The sequence below is a fragment of the Lichenostomus cassidix genome, chromosome 2 (assembly GCF_008360975.1).
Source record: "Lichenostomus cassidix isolate B80296 chromosome 2, HeHo_3.0, whole genome shotgun sequence".
NCBI lineage: Eukaryota > Metazoa > Chordata > Aves > Passeriformes > Meliphagidae > Lichenostomus > Lichenostomus cassidix.
This window is the reverse complement of record NC_139482.1, coordinates 29685018-29703448: the sequence shown is the minus strand read 5'-3', so window position 1 is coordinate 29703448 and position 18431 is coordinate 29685018. Positions and strand designations below refer to the sequence as shown.

The window sequence follows — 18431 nt, the reverse complement described above, 5'->3', positions numbered from 1 at the left end:
AGGCCACTAGTTGCCAGCAGGAGAAGGAGATAAAATCATCTCTGCTGGCTTGCATGCCATTAAATCCCTTCATGCATCAAATGGCCTGTATGATGTCCTTTCTGCAACTTCACTTGGAAGGATTTTTTGATAATCAGAAACACTAAATTTGAAGAACTTTTTCTTTATTTCACAGATGTAAATGGAACTGTATTTATTCATGTGAGGGCTAATATGGCCTAATTAAAAGTTCACAGGTACCATTGATGTCTGAAATGCATAATTCAGTTGTCCCGTTGCGGGTGGAGTTTTGAGTAGGAGGATGAGCTTTGCACACATATTCTTTCCAAAAATGTTCATGAGTTTAGGAACATACTTAGAAGAGTATTAACTGCTTAAATGCAGTTGTGCTTTTGTTACAGTGTTATTGTTTTTAATGTCTGTTTCTTTGCCTTTCTTCCCTTTATCTTGTGCATCTTGGAGGAACAGGGTGATCCCGGTTCTATTTTAATCAAATCTGTTTGTGTCAGAATGGTCTTTTTCTCAGAAATGTCACTATTGTAAGATTATGTATTCTTGTTTTTCAGTATATTTTTGCAATTCTAAGGAATGACTACTCAGCACTTCTGCTGGTGCCTCTAAGGCAGTGCAGGTTAGGCTATCTCTTGTGATGTAAGGGAATGAACTTGAGCAGGAAGTTTGAATTGCTGCATATCCTGTAGGACACCCTGCATTTCCACTTTTCCAGTCAGCACTGTTAGACAAGGCCAAGTGGAAAATAATCTAGAATCTCAAAATTCTCACAGCAACTGTCCAGCTGGTTATAAAACAATGCCTCAGACTTGGGGTGATTTCTCACATACCTCTTAATGGGTACTAAAAGCAGTAAGGAACGAATGTTTATGGTGTTCCAAATCACCCCTTACTCAGGATTTGGCATTCCAGTCTGCATGGGTGAGTTGAAAATCTGGTGATGTACATGCCTTGGGAAACAAGTGTCCAGCCTGTGTTACTGTAGAAGGAGTGATTACTTTAAAGTCTTGCTGATTGTCAAAGTGTTCTTGGAACTGTTTGACTTGCAGAGATAAGGAAGCCTTGCTTCTTGCCATGCTGCTGTTCTAACAGCAGCTGCTGCAGGCTAAGGTGTCTTCTGATTCTTGAGTTCTTTCTCCCATGTGAGGCCCACTTAAACCTTTGTACTCCATGTCCTTTATAATAAGTCATAACTTTGTTTAGATTTGGTTTCATACCATTGTATCAGTTTACTTTTCTGAAGCCTATGTAATGATTTTTTGTGATGCCTTGAAAAGAATAGGATCAGTAAAAATTATATATATTCCTTATTCACTGAAGGAACTATTGGTGCTTGAAATTGCACCTGTATTTTACTGTGTGATTTTTTTTTTTATTTTTTTTAAATCTTTGCAAGTGGCTGTGGTTCCATTCCCCTCCATCCTCAATATATCTTGGCGTATTTGTTACTGATAGATATCTTAATTTTTAAAAACTTAATTCTTAAAGTTCTAACATACTTGGAAGAAAAATACCTTTTAATATTGTTTGTATACTCAAATTAGTATTTCTGATCATGATGCAAACAAATGGAAATTTCATTAACTTTGTAAAGTAAAATCATATACTATGGAAGTGTTAAGTCTTGTGATTTAATGCCTGAATTACAAATTTAACCTGATGGTATACATAATGAAATGGTAATTACTTTTTATGGCTTATTTATTTCTTGTATAAAATTAAAAAAGTCTTGTGGAGAACAAATTGTTTTGTGTCAATATAATTTTTATTGTTTTGATAAGAAGTTGGTTTTTTTACTACACTAGGCTAGGAGAATAATCACAGTTACCAAAGTTTTTCTTTCCACAGTCAGAACTTCTTCTAAATTGCATAGTGTGCAGTAGGTGTGTTAAAAATACCTTGTTATTACTTTGTGTATACAAGCACTTTGTACTAGTACCTTGCTTTATGGTCATACAAATATGTACTTCATTGCTTCTTTTGTGCTTCATGCTTTACTTGCATGCATGCTTATAACTTTGAAATAAGTCCTATATTTATTTCTTTAGGTTGTTTTTCAGGTCTGGACCTTAAATGGTACTGGTCTTTTATCTTTCAGTTGTCAGTTGCCCTTCTGCAGCTTCTTAAAAAATTCTTATGAAGATTATGAATTAGCAATAGTGAGACTAACAGCAAACAATATTTCTGTGAATGTTTCTGAGCGCTTCCATTACTTTATTGGATATTTTCCTTTATTGAATTCTCCAGTTAATGATGGTCTGCTGTTGCCATCACTGTTTCTTTTAATTGTGCTTTATTTTACTGGCACACATTTTAGTTGGAAATATTTTTTCTATTTTAATAATCTCAATACAACAGGATTCTTGCAGTCTTAATTTTTCTTTCCAGATTTCTAGAGAGTTGTCCCATAACTTATTTCTCTTACTCTCTATTTTTTTGATGTGTTATGCAAAATGTTTTTTCTTTTCCAATGATCAAAGTAGCTGCATTGTTGCTGTGTGGAGCTGTGTACCTGGGTTAGTCTATGAATGCTTCCACCTTGCTGTCTGTGTGGTTCTTCTTTTGTTTGTGCTCTGTTTCTCTCCTGTGTTTCCCTCTTCTTTATTATTCTTCTTTATATACTTATCTTTGTTCTCCTGCTGTTGTCACTGGAATGGCTATCCATTTTTCTTTAGCTGTCCACCGTGCATAAAGGCATTTAAGATGCTGGGAGTGCCATTTCATGTTTGACTTCACTGGATCTAGCTTGGTGGCTACTAAAGAGGTTTTCTGCCCTCCACCAGACACAAGCTGGTCTGACTGCTTCTTGTTTCAGGTCTAGCAGCTAAGTAGCAACTGCGTGAAGAATTCTTTTGCCTTGGTGAACCAGTCTTGTGGAGAGATATGAGGGTGGAAAACAGGATAAGTTACCCAATCAACACCTGCATGGCCCAGTGCTAGGGAGGTGCACAGTGCTATTCTCCATTTCCTTCTGCGTACATCTAAGATGAATCAATATCCACAGTAATTACAGTACTTTTGGAAACAGAGAATGTCATTATTCCTTCCATGACTTCTGAATGGATCTCTGCCTCCAGAAAAAGCTAGGGTTGATAAGGTTTGGTAGCTCCACTTCAGTTAGGTTTCTTTTTTTGTTCTTGTCCAAGTGACAATGATTGAAGTTTTTAGATATCTTCTTTAAATTTGTCCTGAGAACTGGATACTCAAATGATTCAATTAGTTTGATCCATAATTAGTTTCAGTCTATCATCTTGAAGTGGCAAGAGTCGATGCACCATTTCTGTGGTTTCCTTCTTCTCCAAATTCATTGAAATTTTTTGGAAATATTCCATGTATGAGAATGAAGTGTTCCAGCAAGTTCGTAGAACTGTCCCTTTATGTAAATGTTATTTGTGGATATTCACACTTGCTTTCCTTCTTCTTTGTCTCTGTGGGAGACGTAGTGTGTGAACCTGGGAGATATCCAGGAAATAGTTGACATGCTGATTTGGGGCCCAGATTTTGTATGAGGAAGAAGATGAGGCTAAAAGATTCATCTAGGATACTCAAGAGGCGCTTTGCTTCGATAGAGAGGCTGGATGGACAGAGATTATGGAGCAGTCTTGGAAGAAGCTGTAGGAGGCTCCACTCTACTTACCTGCAGTGCTGCCAGCAGCATTCTGCAGCAAATCACTCGATAAAACTTGTGGAGTTTCTCAGGGTTGTGCAGGCAGCAGACAGCAGTTTTCTCAGTAACTGTATTCAGGAAAAGGCAGAAGTTCAAAGAGGACTGTGAAAGAGATGCACAGAGCGAGCAAGCTTTCCCAAAAGGGATGGTGAGCCAAACGTCTCTGGAAAGCAAGCGGGTAAAGCACACAAGCAATAAGGACTGTAGGAGGTACTGGGAAAGGGGGATATTAAACACATGAAGGGGAAAGATAGGATTTGTTTCTGTTATAATCCCGTTATAGTTGTCCCATTGGAGAAAGACAATAATATTTAAACAATTTCCCCCTCCCCCCCCAAGGGCTTTTTTTGCTGGTTCAGAGCAAAATCAGAGTGCTGATTTTTTGTGTTGGCACTGTCCATTCTGTGAAGAGTTAGGCATCAGCTGCTCATTAAAGAATTTGCAGATTTTTTGTATATTGTGGACTACTGAAAAACTTGCTGACACTGAACTAATCTCTTTCTCTTGCTTTATTTTGTGCAACTGGGTGATATTCTGTCCAGAAAAACAGTTGTGAGGAAGTTTTTAGGCTTACTCTAGCTTTGTAAAGGCTTGCGTAATTTTGTACAACAGCTGTTTCTATGGTTATTTTGTGTTCATCCAGTAAGCATGCTTCATACAAAATTTGGCCTTGTAGGAGTTCAGATGCGCTCTCAGAGACCACTGGGAATTTGTAGTGAAGTAGTGGTTGTATCAGAGTTTCTGTATTTTGTTACTGGAGAAAACCTGTGGCACTCAAATACCTGTATAAAATTTAAAGTTTAGAAGAAAACAGTGGAGTAACATTACAATCTCCAGAGGAAGGTGCTAGTATTCTGTCAGTGGTTTTAAGTTTCTTAAAAAAGTGCTGTATTTGCAGCTTGGAATCCTAATTGTTATTTGTGTACTGACAACAACTTCTTTGTGGTGCATACTCTGATCTTTGGAGTTCTGGTTTTGTATTCATTTCATTTTCCAGTTTGTTAATTATGATGTCGATTAAAAAGCACTACATAGTTTTAAAAGCTGTTGTGGAACTATCAGTATATTTTTGACAAGAAACTAGATGTAGTGAAGGGGTCGTCATTGTAAGCAGGAGTCCAAACTGAAACTAGTTCATGATGCTGGCATTGGATGGGGTCTTGGAATTAAAAGGACAAAACAAATCTGCCAAAATAATAAAATCGGTGAATACAATGTTGATAACTGTTTCTTCACAATCCAGTGTTCAGGCAGTAGCTGCCCTTTATTACAGTGGTGGTAGGTGTGTAGGGACTATTGCTCTTGTTTGTTTTTGAAGACAAAGGTGAGAACCAGGGAGAGGAGAAAGGAGGTAACATGTTTAAAAATTGTGTTACTTCTCAGTCACATAAAAGAGGGTCAGAATGTTAATTGGGAGCACCAACCAGCTTTCTAAATGTACCCTTCTCTTGGTGGCTAGTGTAGCCAGTGTGCAGTTTCATAATAGGGATGTATTTTGTTTTAGCACAAAATCCCTTGTGGTGGAATTGGATATTGTACATTTGTTTAAGGATGGATTTGTATTTTAAGGGGAAGACCAAAACTGAACACAGGACTCCAGGGGTATCCAAATGGAGAGGAAGGATCACTTTGCTGTTCCTGCTGGTGAGACTTCTGCTGATAGAGGATAGAATACTCTTGGCAACCTTTGCTACAAGGGCACACTGCTGACTCATGTTCACCTTACAGCCCACCTTGGGGTACTTTTGTGTAGAGCTGCTTCCCAGAGAGTGAGCCCCAGACTGTATGGTGGTCCAGTGGTAGTCCACCCCAAGTGCAAACCTGTGCTGGTTTTTGTGCTTAGTGAGATTCCTGTTAACCTGTTTCTCCAGCCTCCTGACACACCTTAGAAACCTCCAGTGTAATGAGTGCTCACCCCACTTCAGGATTCTGTGCACACTTTTACTGACAGTTCACTGTGTCACATTAACCATCTTTCTAAGGCATTAAACATCATTGGTCCCATATTGATCCTTGAAGGTTCCCACCTAGTTACTGGCTGCACACTGAACTCTGTACCACTGATCACGTCTTTGCTTCCAGCATTCCAGTTTTTCACTTACCTTTTAATCTACTCATCCAGCCCGTACCTCACCATTTTAGTGATAAGTAATCTGTGGGATATTGTGCTAAAGGCAAAGTGCACATCATCTAAACCCCACCTCCTTGTCCTCAGTATCACTCACCTCATCACAGAAAGCAATTGGGTTGGTCAGACATGATTTGCACTTGGTAAATCTCCTTAGCTGCTTACAGCCTTCTTAGGGATTGAGGTGATGCTGACTGGTATATATTTTTTCCTTCTTCTCCTGGGCTGGACCTTCTTTCTTCTTGATGCACTTCTGCTGCCAGTAGAGTCTGAGAAATCATTTATGTTGGCTTTCTGATAACTTGAGGTTTTTTGGATTCCATGACAGCAATTACAGTACTACCTTTAGTCAAGATGACATTTAACATTACAGGTGAGAAACTCAGTGTGATTTTCCATTATGAATACTGCATTATTGCTTACAGCTTTTCTCCTTCTTTTTAGTAAATTAGAAAAAAGCCCAACAAAACTTTTTTTAGGGGATGTGATAAGGATAGGGATGTTTTAACCACATTATTTCATTTACCAAAATAATTCTACAAAGATAGGTGGCATGACTGACTGTATTTAGAGACAACAGCCTTGATCACTAGGGACAATGTGGAAATAAATTTTTAGTCTTGTTCAGTATGTCTGTTACTGGAGGACTCCTTCTGGCAATTATGATAGATAATATGAATTAGCTTCTTCCACTTTTATTCTTTCAAATTTGTAACCTGACCTAATAAGGCAAGTAGAGTCAATCTTTATATTTAGTACAGTCCTTGATAAAAATATTCTAAACTTTTGATTTTAGCTTAGTATTTTTAAAGTAACTTTTTCATCTAGATGAGGAATGTTACTTATTTGGGATCTGTTAGATTATGGTATGTACTGTTCAAAGAACAAAAAACTGACAGTAAACCACTACGTTGCATCCAAAGCTGTTGCATCTTAAAGTTAATGGGATAATACTGAAAATTGTGCTGCGTGTAGTGAATAGGAATATAATATTACCAGTGGATTAAAGAAGTAAACAAAACTCTTGTATGACTAATTTTATAGCCTGAGAAAGCCAGAGTACTAAAAGGTTGTTCAGAAGTTAATGACTGAAACTTTCTGCTGGATTTTGTGTGTGTATATAATATTTATGTGTACGTGAAATATGTATAAACACATAGTAAGTTTAACTCTCAGTAAAAAAATCACACATCCTGCAGATATAAATTGAAAAAAAATTATGCATTAAAATTTGATAAACTTACAGTTTATCAATCTGTTTAGAAGAAATTACTGATTTTAAGAAGTTTGCTTGAAAATAATTATTTGCTTGTTGCTGCTTTCAAGCAAGTCATCAAGCGGTAGAAACAAAAATCTTAGTGTTTTTGTCAGTGTAAAATTGGAAGTTGTTTTCTGCTGTTTACATGTGATGAGTTGTTTAGGAAAAAGCAAAAATAAAGCTCAATAACTGCTGCTGCAGTGTGCAACTCCAAAACATTCAAAATTGTATGTAATTTATTTTATACCTTCATGTATTTGGCACTTCTGTATTTGCAAAAACTATGCACTTTCACTTAGTTTCACTTTTTTTTTATAGTGGGGATGTTGTTTGAAGTTAGCAAGATTTTTCAAAGCAGATACTGTATTGTGTGCATCTTTTTTATATTTATTCTTTTTTAAACTGATTCTGTCAATTCAAGATTGCACAAACTGTTTTGCACACAGACACTGCTGTGAAAGTATGTGGTATCTCTATAAAAAAAATAATGGATTTGTTTGAAGAAAAGTAATCATTGTTCATCAGACTTCTTATAACTCATCTTTCTCTACTTTGTCCTCGCTGTAAAGATCATAGGCAGTAATGCATGGCCTTTGAACAGAAGACTTTATCCAAAGTAATGTTTATATAAATAATCTTTATATAGTAATGGTATAAATCGGGCAAGTGTAATGGAGATTTAAGTTCCAGGAATAGGAAGATGCTTATTGGTTGGCAGAAGGGATGCTCAGTTGAAGTAATCACTACCATGGAAGAACAGCTTAGAAGTGTTTTCTTCTCTACCTTCCAAAAGCACAGCTTCTAAGGTATGAAGAAGCCTTTTTAAAAACATACCCCATGCAACTGTTTGTATAATATCTGTGAGCTCTGCCTGCAAGTTTTTATTACGAACATAAAGAGACAACCTGATTCTTGTGGAGAGAGACTCATTTAATGCATTTCCAAGCAGGTAAATATTAGGCGTTCAAGTGGTGGAAATTGTTCTTGAAGCAAAGCTCATGATTTTTAAAGTTCATTCAGTGGAATCAGGTTTCTTTAGCAGCAGTGAAAGAAAAAAAAAATGGTGTAAAGAACTTTAGATACCTCCTTGCTGCAATTTGAAGCAGGAAAGTAAAAAGCTTAAGATGCTGCTTGAGCAGTAGTCACAAATGAAATATGCAATAACAGTTTCTTGATTTGAGAGTATGTAACGTCATTATTTTTAACTATATTGGAGAGCAGACCTTTTTCTTTCACCTAATAAGTATTCTGGGGGCTTCCCCCTCTCTCCCCTTTGCCACTGTTTTGCACTTGAAAAATGTGAAATAGATGTAATCTGTTTATCCGGAGGCTGAATGTAGAACAGTCTAGATTATCTCATTGGCTTGAATTCAAGAGAGTTAGAGGGATTACTTTATTCTCTTGCTTTAGATCACCTTAGGCAATCCTGTCAAGCCTGGCACTGTTTCAGTTACCTGAGGTGATCCAATAACCTTTTATCTTTTTGTCTTGCTTTCTGTCCAAATAAATGAATTAGCTTGGATACAAATCAATATGGATAGTTACAAAGGGAAAGAATCACTTTTTTTTGGAATTTGTATTAAGGATGAGTTTGAGTATGTCACTTTTATATTCAAGAAAGTAGCAGAAAGTGAGGCTTGGATCTCTTATTTCCCATTGCTATTCAAGATGCTCAATTGCTTCTTTTAAATTTGACCAAAATTCCACATCCTTTAAACTAGAACATGATTCAGAATAGGTTTTAATGCAAGCATGTTATCAGAAAGAGCGTGTCTCTGTGAATTTGGCCTTTTTGTTTTTCATAGTGAGAGAAGTACTTAGGCCACTCAAAAAAAGGTTACATGAAATGAATCTTTCTGTCCCTTGCTGATAGTTCTGCTGTATAATAAAGTAGCTGTTAGCACTGGTAGTAAAGGTTAGTAAAACAAAGGTCAGTTTAAAATTAAACATTTTGTTTCCTAATTTCATGTTATGATCAGCAAGGGTGGCAAAGCAGCTGTGAGAGAGGAAGAAAAAATAATCTTGACTCCAGGCTGAATTTTATTCTGTTCAATTGAGAAGAAAGTTTGGCCTTGGGAATATTTACCATTTTTTATAGAACTGTAAGTGTTAATCAGAAAATTGGTCTTTTTCTTGCAACAAACCCAGTTGTATTGAAATATTGACCATAACCTTTTTATTTTTATTAAAAATTGTATAGTAATATTCTGATCATTGCAAACAGTCAAGTTTTATTAATGGAATTTGTTGCTCTTTGGATAAATACTAAAATTGAAGTAATGTGCACAATAACTTTAGATCTTTCTAGTTATACACTATAATGTTGTGTATTTTAAGAAAATGTTAGTATATATTTTCATTTAAATGTTTGCACTTCTAAAAATGAGTTTCAGGAATAGTCGAGACTGCAGGAGAAGTGAATACAGATGAAGACCTATTGCCTATCCATTAGAGCCTAATGTTAGAGCACCTTGGATAGCTGTAGGGGAAAATGATCCCAAAAGCTTTACTGTTTCATGCCGTGTGAGGAACAGCAGGAAAACCTCAACTCGGAGTTAGACATGATTGCGTTTGAATTAATCCAACTGTTAAGTAATTAAGCCATTTGACATACAAAGCGTGCATTGAGCGGAAGAAGAGGAGGTGAGGTAGAGAGCAGACAGATGGGACTCTTGGTTGCAGCAGAGAGTTTCCAGCCTCTGTAACCAGGAGGGATCAGCAGGAATACTGCACTTATCTAGAAGAAACTTCATTGGCCAACCTTCCTAACTTTTAACATTAATTAACATGAACTCATTTATTGAAAAGATTATTAGTGTATGTTTATATGCTTTAGTGTTTTAAGCTTTCTTCAGGAAAAAAAACCCAATCTAAACTTAAAACAAAAGAAGTGAAATAGACAATGTAAAATCCTTTAAAAATTTTTAGTAATCCCAAGAATTTTCTTGTGAGTACTGCAGTAAATAATTGTGTCAATTCACCACAATTATTTTTCCATAGTGTGAAGTAGGAGTGGAGCTTACGGTGTTGTTTTCCTTTCGCCTTTTTGGGCTAAGGAAGACAAAGGGTAAAAGTAAAGAAGAAAGAGGTGGAGAAGAGACCTTTAGTGTTGTTAGGAAATCATGTTATGCAGAACTTAAAACTCTGTTGACATGTCTTTCAGAGGATTGCTTTATCTGTGGCAGATAGAAGAATGTAACTAGAAAGTTGTTAATGGTTTATTTCACTATTGTTAAATATTTCTCTGAGTAGTGTAACATAACAATTTCACTGCAGTGAAATTTGCACTCCGGTTGGTACAGCTTTCCAATTTTACTTGTCATGCTAGTGAAGAGACAGTAATTTGAAACCTAAAATAATGATTTTAATCACTTGACAAAGTGACACTCACCTTAATTATAGGAAGGTTTATATGTGAACATGTTCCATTTACACTCAAAATGGAAGTCAAATTAAAAGGCAGATGTGTGGAATTAACAAAATTAAACTTGACATCTACTGTAAATGCAATCCCTGACAATTTTTTTAATGTGGGCCCAGAGGAGGCATTAAAAAAAAAAAAAAAAACCTAATAATTTAAACTACCCAAATTGCAAAAAGTAGTTTGATTATCAGTGTCTGTTAGGAATAGGTCAGCTTCTGTAACTTTTAAAATATTAATGGACAAATGGAATTTGATAAACAGACTAAAAGAATTGTGAGCAAAAGAACTTTTTTTTTTTTTAAATGTTGCTGTTCTTTCAAAGTTCAGATTATTCTGTTGCAACCATTACATTTTAAAATAATCACAAATTAAAAATTAGTACCATTCTGTTGGATGCCACTGTAAGACTTAAATCGTATTCTGCTGCAGCTTTAAGATTGACAAGCAGATCATTCCGGAGCCTGGCCTTCCTATATGGGTGTTCTTTATTTCCTTTCTAACTGTGTCTCTGAACTTGAAACCACAATTACTGTGAATGTGTGTGGGAATTGTGAAGAGAGACAAGTGCCTGGAACATGATCTTCTCTCTGGAGTAGGAGGATGGTGGCACCCATAGCCTCATGAGGAGGAGCACTTGTCTGCTGTTCAGTGGCAGAGGGGAGGTGAGGAAGAACCTGTTACCTGGACTTGCGGAGTAACACTTGTTTTGCCCTAAACCAGAAATGCCTTACCATTACCTTACTGCCATTACCTTACTGCCAGTTGCAAGCTAAAACTCACAGTGCTAGTTTAAATCCAAACAACAAACCTACATTACCTCGGTGAATCATTTTAGAGAAAGATGCGTTAAGACTGAAGATCTTGCCTAAAAATGGGTGAGGGGCAAAGGTCTGAAATATTGTCAGATGGATTAAACAAATAAGAAACCTATTGAAGCTACTTTTTGGTAAGACATAATTGTGTTTGCTACTGGAGTAAATAATTGCTGTTGTGGATTTCTAGAAACTTCTGTGTGAATGGTCAGGTTAAGTCCCATAGTGAGTCTGAGCTCAGCACTACTAGGTATAAGGGCGTACAGGTAAGACTATCAAAATGTTGCCTTGATTAGGAAGCAGAAACCAAAGAAAGAAAAGCAAATATGCCTAAGCAAGCGAATTCTTTATGTACTTCTTTTAGTACTTAGCTGTATACTGTGGAAAAGCAATCAATGTGAAAAATGGACAAAACCTAGTCAAAAAAATCCCAACAGCTGTCACTGAGATGATAGTTTTGATATCTGTAAAAGCCAAATCAAGCACATAGGAGTATTCACCTTTGTGTGTCTTCTCTCTCCTGATGACCCTCTGCAGGGCACTGTTTAAGCTTGCAGACCACTCTGTACTTCAACTGCAATTTAGTTTGGTAAAGCAACTCCAGGTGTGGAAAGAAAATTGCCATATGTGCCCATGATGTATGTATGACCTTAGTAATATACTGCAGAAGTCATTGTAAAATCTTAGACTTTGAAAGCTAGGAAGGGATGATGGTGGGACAAACATGCAGTATCTGTAGTGCTGGTAAGCAAAAATGGCTAAAACTGATGAAGTGGAACAGCTGTTGACATGGAATGAACATCCTTTATCCATGTGTATGCACACAGCATATACCCAACCATGCCTGCCACAGGACTAAGGCCTGTGTTTTTCTTTAGCCTTTAGGTAACTGTCCCTAATTCCTTGGAAGTCAGTGAACAGCACTATGGCAGTTCAGCTTGGAAGTTTGCCGTCCCAATATAGGGCATGTCAGCTTCTTTTATCGGGTCTGGATAGCTTTGACTTAAACACCAGCATTTATACCATTTCTTCAGAGGACTGGTTTGTTCTTTCTGTTGAGAGTGATAAGCATTCACCCTGCAGTTAGCTTTAGGAAGACTTGACAGAGCTTCAGTAAATCTGTGAGTCTTCCAAAAATTATTATTACAAATAGAATTTATTTGGAAATGAGCTGTAAGTGGGGTTTTTAAAATTTAAGTACCTGAACTATTTTCATGCTGACCAAGTGTGTAGTCATATTTGTATAATGTTTGGACGTTCTGTTCAAGAAGAGTTGGTTTTGATGTTTAAAGAACTTTAAAGTAAGTTTTAATTTTCTTTTCTAGGAGTTATATTGCTGAAGTCCCTTCAAGTGCAGAGTTAGGGGAAGTTTTGTTTACAGTCAGCAGAAAGGGTACCATCCTGATGATTTAATCCCTTTGAATGTCTCAAAATCTGTAAGACTAAACCACTTATTTAGAATATACAAGAATTGGGCTAATATCTGTTATACTTCCTGCAGTGTACTAAGTTGTACGAATTTTAAGAAATCCTATTAAAATACCAAATGAGATTTGAATCTCTGTAGCCATATGCTAAACTGCAAAACTAGAGCATAGGACAAAAGGTCACTGTTTTATTTATTAGAGTTATAGAGCTTTCTTTGTTAATTATGCATTCATCCAGCGCTGAATATATGTCCATCTAGTTTAATTAAGTCATTTAGAGTGCTTATCCCATATTTAGAACTTAAACTTTTTTGAATGATGTGATTAGGCATAGTAGTTTTTTGACATAAAAAGACCATGGTTAAATATTGTCTTCTGTGTGCATATCTTCCTTACCATGCTTGTAGTGCTCTGCAGAAGTTTTAAAATTTCTGAGGGTATGAATATGCAGAATCTTCTTTTTGTATTGAAATGTAGATGTACAATGGGATCTCATGTTTTGGTTAATGGTTGCATTTACCAGGTTGGGATTTTTTTTTTGGTTTTTTTTGGCTAGTGTGTCTCTCTCCTCTACCTTCCAAAGAGTTTATCATAGAATCCTAGAATGGTTTGGGTTTGAAGGGACCTTAAAGATCATCTAGTTCTAACCCCCTGCCAGGGGCAGAAGCAGTTTCTGCTAGACCAGCTTGCTTTAGGCTCCATCCAGCCTGGCCTTGAACACTGCCGGGGTTGGGGCATCCACGAATTTTCTGGACAAGCTGTTCCAGTGCCTCACCACCCTCTCACCTAATATCTAATCTAAACTTAAACTCAGTTTGAAGCCATTCCCCCTTGTTCTGCTACTACATGCCCTTGTAAATAGTTTCTGTCTTTTTTGTAGGCTCTCTGCAGTTACTCGAAGGCCACAGTTATCTACTGCATTTAGTTATTATGAGTCAACGAAACAAAAAAATCTTCTACTCAGTTGTGAGCAAGGTTTTTTAATTGTAGTGCCAATTCAGCATTTTAGTTGTCTGGATTTTGTGGTTTGTATTATCTAATAAAGCACTTTCTCAGCTGAAAGAGAATTTAATAACTTGCAATACATTTTTTTTAATTGTGACACTTTAATTGCACTCATCTACATACTTTTATGTTTAATTTTTTCCAGCCTCAGATTCCTAGAAAAAAGCCAGTACAGATTCTATCTCCTGATAAGAAGGTTTAACTAGGAAGAAAATAGAATATCATCTCAATGTTCCATTAAACTTTTAACTAGGAAGAATTAAATAATTCTGAGTATTACAGTTTAGGTCTGTGAAACAGTCTCTCTTCAGTGCTGCACTTTTGCTTTTTGGTCTTGCTCTCAGAAAATAATCAAAGCTGGTTTATATAGGAGTCCTAATTAATATTATTTTTCATTGTCTATAGGATTTTTAAAACTTTTTTGGAAAAAGTTGATTTTTTTTTTTTTTTTTAGTCCTACACCTAAGATGAAAAGATGAAATCCAAATAGTCCATTGTGAGAAATGAGCTGTAGCTCCTTTGTATTAAAAGCTAAAAAAGGGCTCTCTGCAAATCTGGTGTTCAATCTCTGTTTGTTTTCTAAATGTCAAACTGCAAGACAAGTTTATTTAGACACTTTCTTAGTGTTACTTGTTGACACAGTTTTCTGAGTTCAGGGTGTCATTTGATCAGTGTTAGGAAAGGCGTGAATTAGACAACAGCAACATCCAAAACAAAAGGAAAAATTGAGAACCTTAGAGCTGGAACTGTTTTGATGGCCTATAAATACTTGTCATCGTGTTTCACACTCTTGGGACTTGGCTGAAACATGCTTTCCATATTGAACTAGAGACTAGATTGAATTAAATTTATATAGGCTTTGTTGACTGCACTGCAGTATTGTGATGGTCTGAAAACTACTGTATCTCAGATCAGTAAGGTTTTTCCTGTACAGGTATGTCCATACATACACATCTGACTGGATAGATAGATCAAGTATGTATGTGTATACATGTGTGTAAATAAACGAACTTACATATTGGCACAATATATTGGAACCTATATTGGCACAATAACTGGAATCTTGCTGCTTTTTTCATGCTCTTGCTGACTGCCAGAGCAGGTGAAGTTTTGCCTGCTGCATTTATGCCAGACATCAACCCTGAAATCCCACCAGCCCCATAGGTGCTCTTGTGGTTGACTTTAACTCCATCATGGGCTCTTCAAACAAGCTCTCACCTCCCCGCCACTGCCCAAGTATCAGTTTCTGAAGTTTCCCTCCCTTTTGTTTATGTCAAAGAGTAACAGTGTATTTGTGCCAATTATTTGGTGCACCTGTTGACCTGACTTGACTGGAGAAAGGGACACCTCTTTTGTCCTGCACCTGCTTTGCTCTAGGGAAGAAACAGCATTGCTTGGTTGTAGAAAAGAACATGTTTAGATGTGTAAAACAAGTCTGTATTCTGTCTCTTCCTGTTCTGTCACAAGGCTTGCTTTTTCCTCGGAGGTGGTGGAGAACTTTTCACAGGGCGGGGATGGGAGGAGAGGTGAGGAAGGAGGGATCTCAAGAAACAAAAGTGCACAAAAGGAGAATAGAAAAGAAGAAGGCACCTTAAAGGATGATAGTTGCGTCTGAAGTGACAGATGAGGAACAGTATTTGAAAGAAAAATGCTTTAATGTTGGCTAAACTGGATTATTAGTGCACAATATAATGGGAAACATATTTGATACCAATATACTCTTAAAAACAAAGGTCATTTTTATTTGATCAAGCAGAACTTATATCTAGTTAAAAAATATATCGAACTTTTTCGAAACTACAAGTATTGCTCTGGACACTTAAAGTTGTATGAATATAATATTAATTATTCCTTTTCTGTATGTTCTTTTTTACAGACCAGTCTTTCCATATGGGGATGGGGAAGTCTTGGCCTTGTGCTTTTTCTAGTAACTTTTGGACCCTTCGCTATATTTTACTTTGCATTTTATATCCTCTGCTTTGTGGGTGGGTAAGTATGCTACTTAGTGTTTTGTTTAATTTGCTGTGAAAGTAAAATTTTAACATGTGTATTAGCAAAGAGCTGGCTCTAAAAATCTGAAGTGGCTTTATGTAATTAATATTTCCACATTTGTGCACCTCTTAATGGGCAAAAATTTTGTAATTGAAATCTCAACTTAGCTATTTTTAGTGGATGTTAGAGGACAAATGCTTACATAAAAACAGTGGTAATTTCAGTTCATACTTTATATTACTGTGTCAGTTCTTTTCCCAGGTACTTCTAAGTACTTATGTCTCCTTTTCTATCACAATCTCATTTTCCTACCTAAGGCAATTGATTCATGTAAGTGGATGTTTTCCTGGGTGCGTGGAAATAATGCTGCACTTCGAACAAGTAGATCAGTTCAACAGCTGTAAACTTATATTATCTATATAGGCAGGATGGGAGCAAATGGGTGAAGTTTAGCACCATTGTTACATTATTATAATGTTTCCCTTGTAATCATTAAAACATTTTTAATGACAAGTCAGAATGTCATAGTGGGATATTCTTTTTATCTTATTTGATACCATACAGAATGTATGTGTATTCCTATATATCTCATAGAAACTTTAATAGAGTTTAATAACTAGAATTAGAGCTACTATACTTGGGTTTTAACTGTATTAGGCTTGGTATTTCAACTCTGAGAAATCCGAATAGTCAGTCTGCTAGAAGAGGGATTTAGTTAAACTAACATGAAGTAAATGCTTTTGTCTTGTTAAGTCTTGATACAGGTATGATTGACATATTTTGCTGTTTGTCCAGGGCAAAAGTCATAGTTCATCCACAGAGCAAGAGTGCCTCTGCTTACTGTTTGGTATTACTGCTTCCTTAGAATTTGCAGTATTAAAAATAACATGGGCTGTAAGAATTTCTGAAGAGGTTATCCTTCATTCTTGCACAGTTTCAGTTGTTTGGCTTTTCAAAGCTAACAGTCAAAGCTGTCTCTCATAGAGCATGTCTGAAATCAGCTACAACTTGGCACTATTAAACTGCGCTGTGTGGTGCCTGAGCTCATTCATTCTCAAGTCAGCTCTCATATCTCTTTGCTGTGGTTATTCTGCTTGGTTCATTTTTGTAACTAGTTAGTAAACATTGATCTTACTAAGGATACATTCATCTAGTGGTAGTGTATCTGTTAAAGCACAGTGTTTACTTACGTATGTAGATGTGAAGTCTCAGCCCTTGCAGTAGAATGTCATCACTTCATTACTTTAACATATACTTTTTGGCAAAGTCTGTGATCTGGCCCTTTTTTTACACTGTTAATCTTTTTCAGAGTGACACACTTGCTTTAGCATTCAGCACACAGAACTGTGAGTGCTAACTAGGCCAAATGGTTATATCTAAATTATCCTTGCCTGCTTTTTTTTTTTAATTAATTCCCTTGAAGTTTCACAAAATGCTTGGTCATGCTTCTGATAGGAACAAACAGAAATTGTTATGAAACAACTTCTGCACTTTTGATTAGCAATTATATGTCACAACATCATTTATACAAATGTTAAAGCAAAAATTTAGTTTTGGTTCATGATTATAGTAGTGTCCATAATATTTACTGTACCCTTTTCTGGAGCAAAATAACAATTTTGAACATGGATTTTTGTGGTTGAATTTTTTGTTGAAACTTGGAGTTCTCACCCAATTTGTCACACAGTTTTCTAGATTTTTATATTTTGTTCAAAAAAGGAAGTGGCCTATATCAAAGGTTTCTGGCTTCCACTAGCCGGAAGTCCAGCTTCTGTCCCATTTTGCAGTTTTAGCAAAAGAAAATGCTGACTCACAGCTGGTCACATTCTTAGTATTGACCTAAGCATTTAAATTTTACACTGTGCAGCTGTGTAGGAAGACAATGGTGATGCCATATCTGTGTCAATGTAATCAATCTGTTTATACTGTTTAACTCCTATTGTGTGCTAATTATGTCTTTTTGATTTGCTTTCAACTCTGTGTTTGCACTGATGGCTTGTAGTAAATGTACTGTTGGTTTTAGTGTACATGAAAGAATACTGAAACCATTTGTATATATGAATAAAAGTTCAAAATCACAATTTCTCTTTATTTTATTTTGTTTTGTTTCAAAACTCATTTATAAAATGTTAGTGTTTTTCCATCCAGGATCTGGTAACTCATTTACTTAGGGAACTGAGGTCAAAAGCAGAAGGCTAAAGATAGATATTGTTTACTTAACCTTTGTAGAATATTACAGGCTGTTATTCTTCTTTTTCCCTCTCATTCAAGTACTGGTGTAGACCCCTTTCCCTGAGTACTGAACCTCTCTGTTACCATCTGCCTTTTCTACTAAGAGTGTTTCTTACCTTACTCTCTTTCTCTCTTTCCTTCCCTCTTTCAGTCCTAAAGAAGTAAAATAAAAATTATGTGAATTGGGGTTTTGCCAAATATAAAAATTGAAATTTCTTGGATCATCAATTGCTTTGCTATTTAAAAGAATTTGCTCTGTCATCAAACCCCATAATTATTGCTACTCAATCACATCCATATGTATGTGACTGGCTCCATTAATGACTGTAACTGCTGACCAAATCAGGAATGGTTCTCTTTTTGACTTTGACAAAGCATTCAGATGAGACTGTTGCTTTTCAGACTTGAGGGGGAAGTGATAAATCTGTGGTCTTCATTTTTCTGTCTTTTACTTTTGCTCTGTTGTTAATCTGT

General features: G+C 36.2%; 1 protein-coding gene across 5 annotated transcripts in view; it reads left to right on the top strand.

Annotated features, from left to right (window-relative positions):
* Positions 1 to 18431, top strand: part of SNX13 (sorting nexin 13) — a 112283-nt gene that overhangs the window by 51826 nt on the left and 42026 nt on the right. For 4 of the 5 annotated variants that reach the window (XM_085050858.1, XM_085050856.1, XM_085050857.1 and 1 more), the window contains one exon: positions 15610 to 15722. In XM_085050858.1, the coding sequence (XP_084906984.1) occupies positions 15610 to 15722 (113 nt within the window). Of the gene's footprint in view, positions 1 to 11094; positions 11152 to 15609; positions 15723 to 18431 lie in introns of those variants that run through there. The other variant, XM_085050859.1, reaches the window with a different exon arrangement.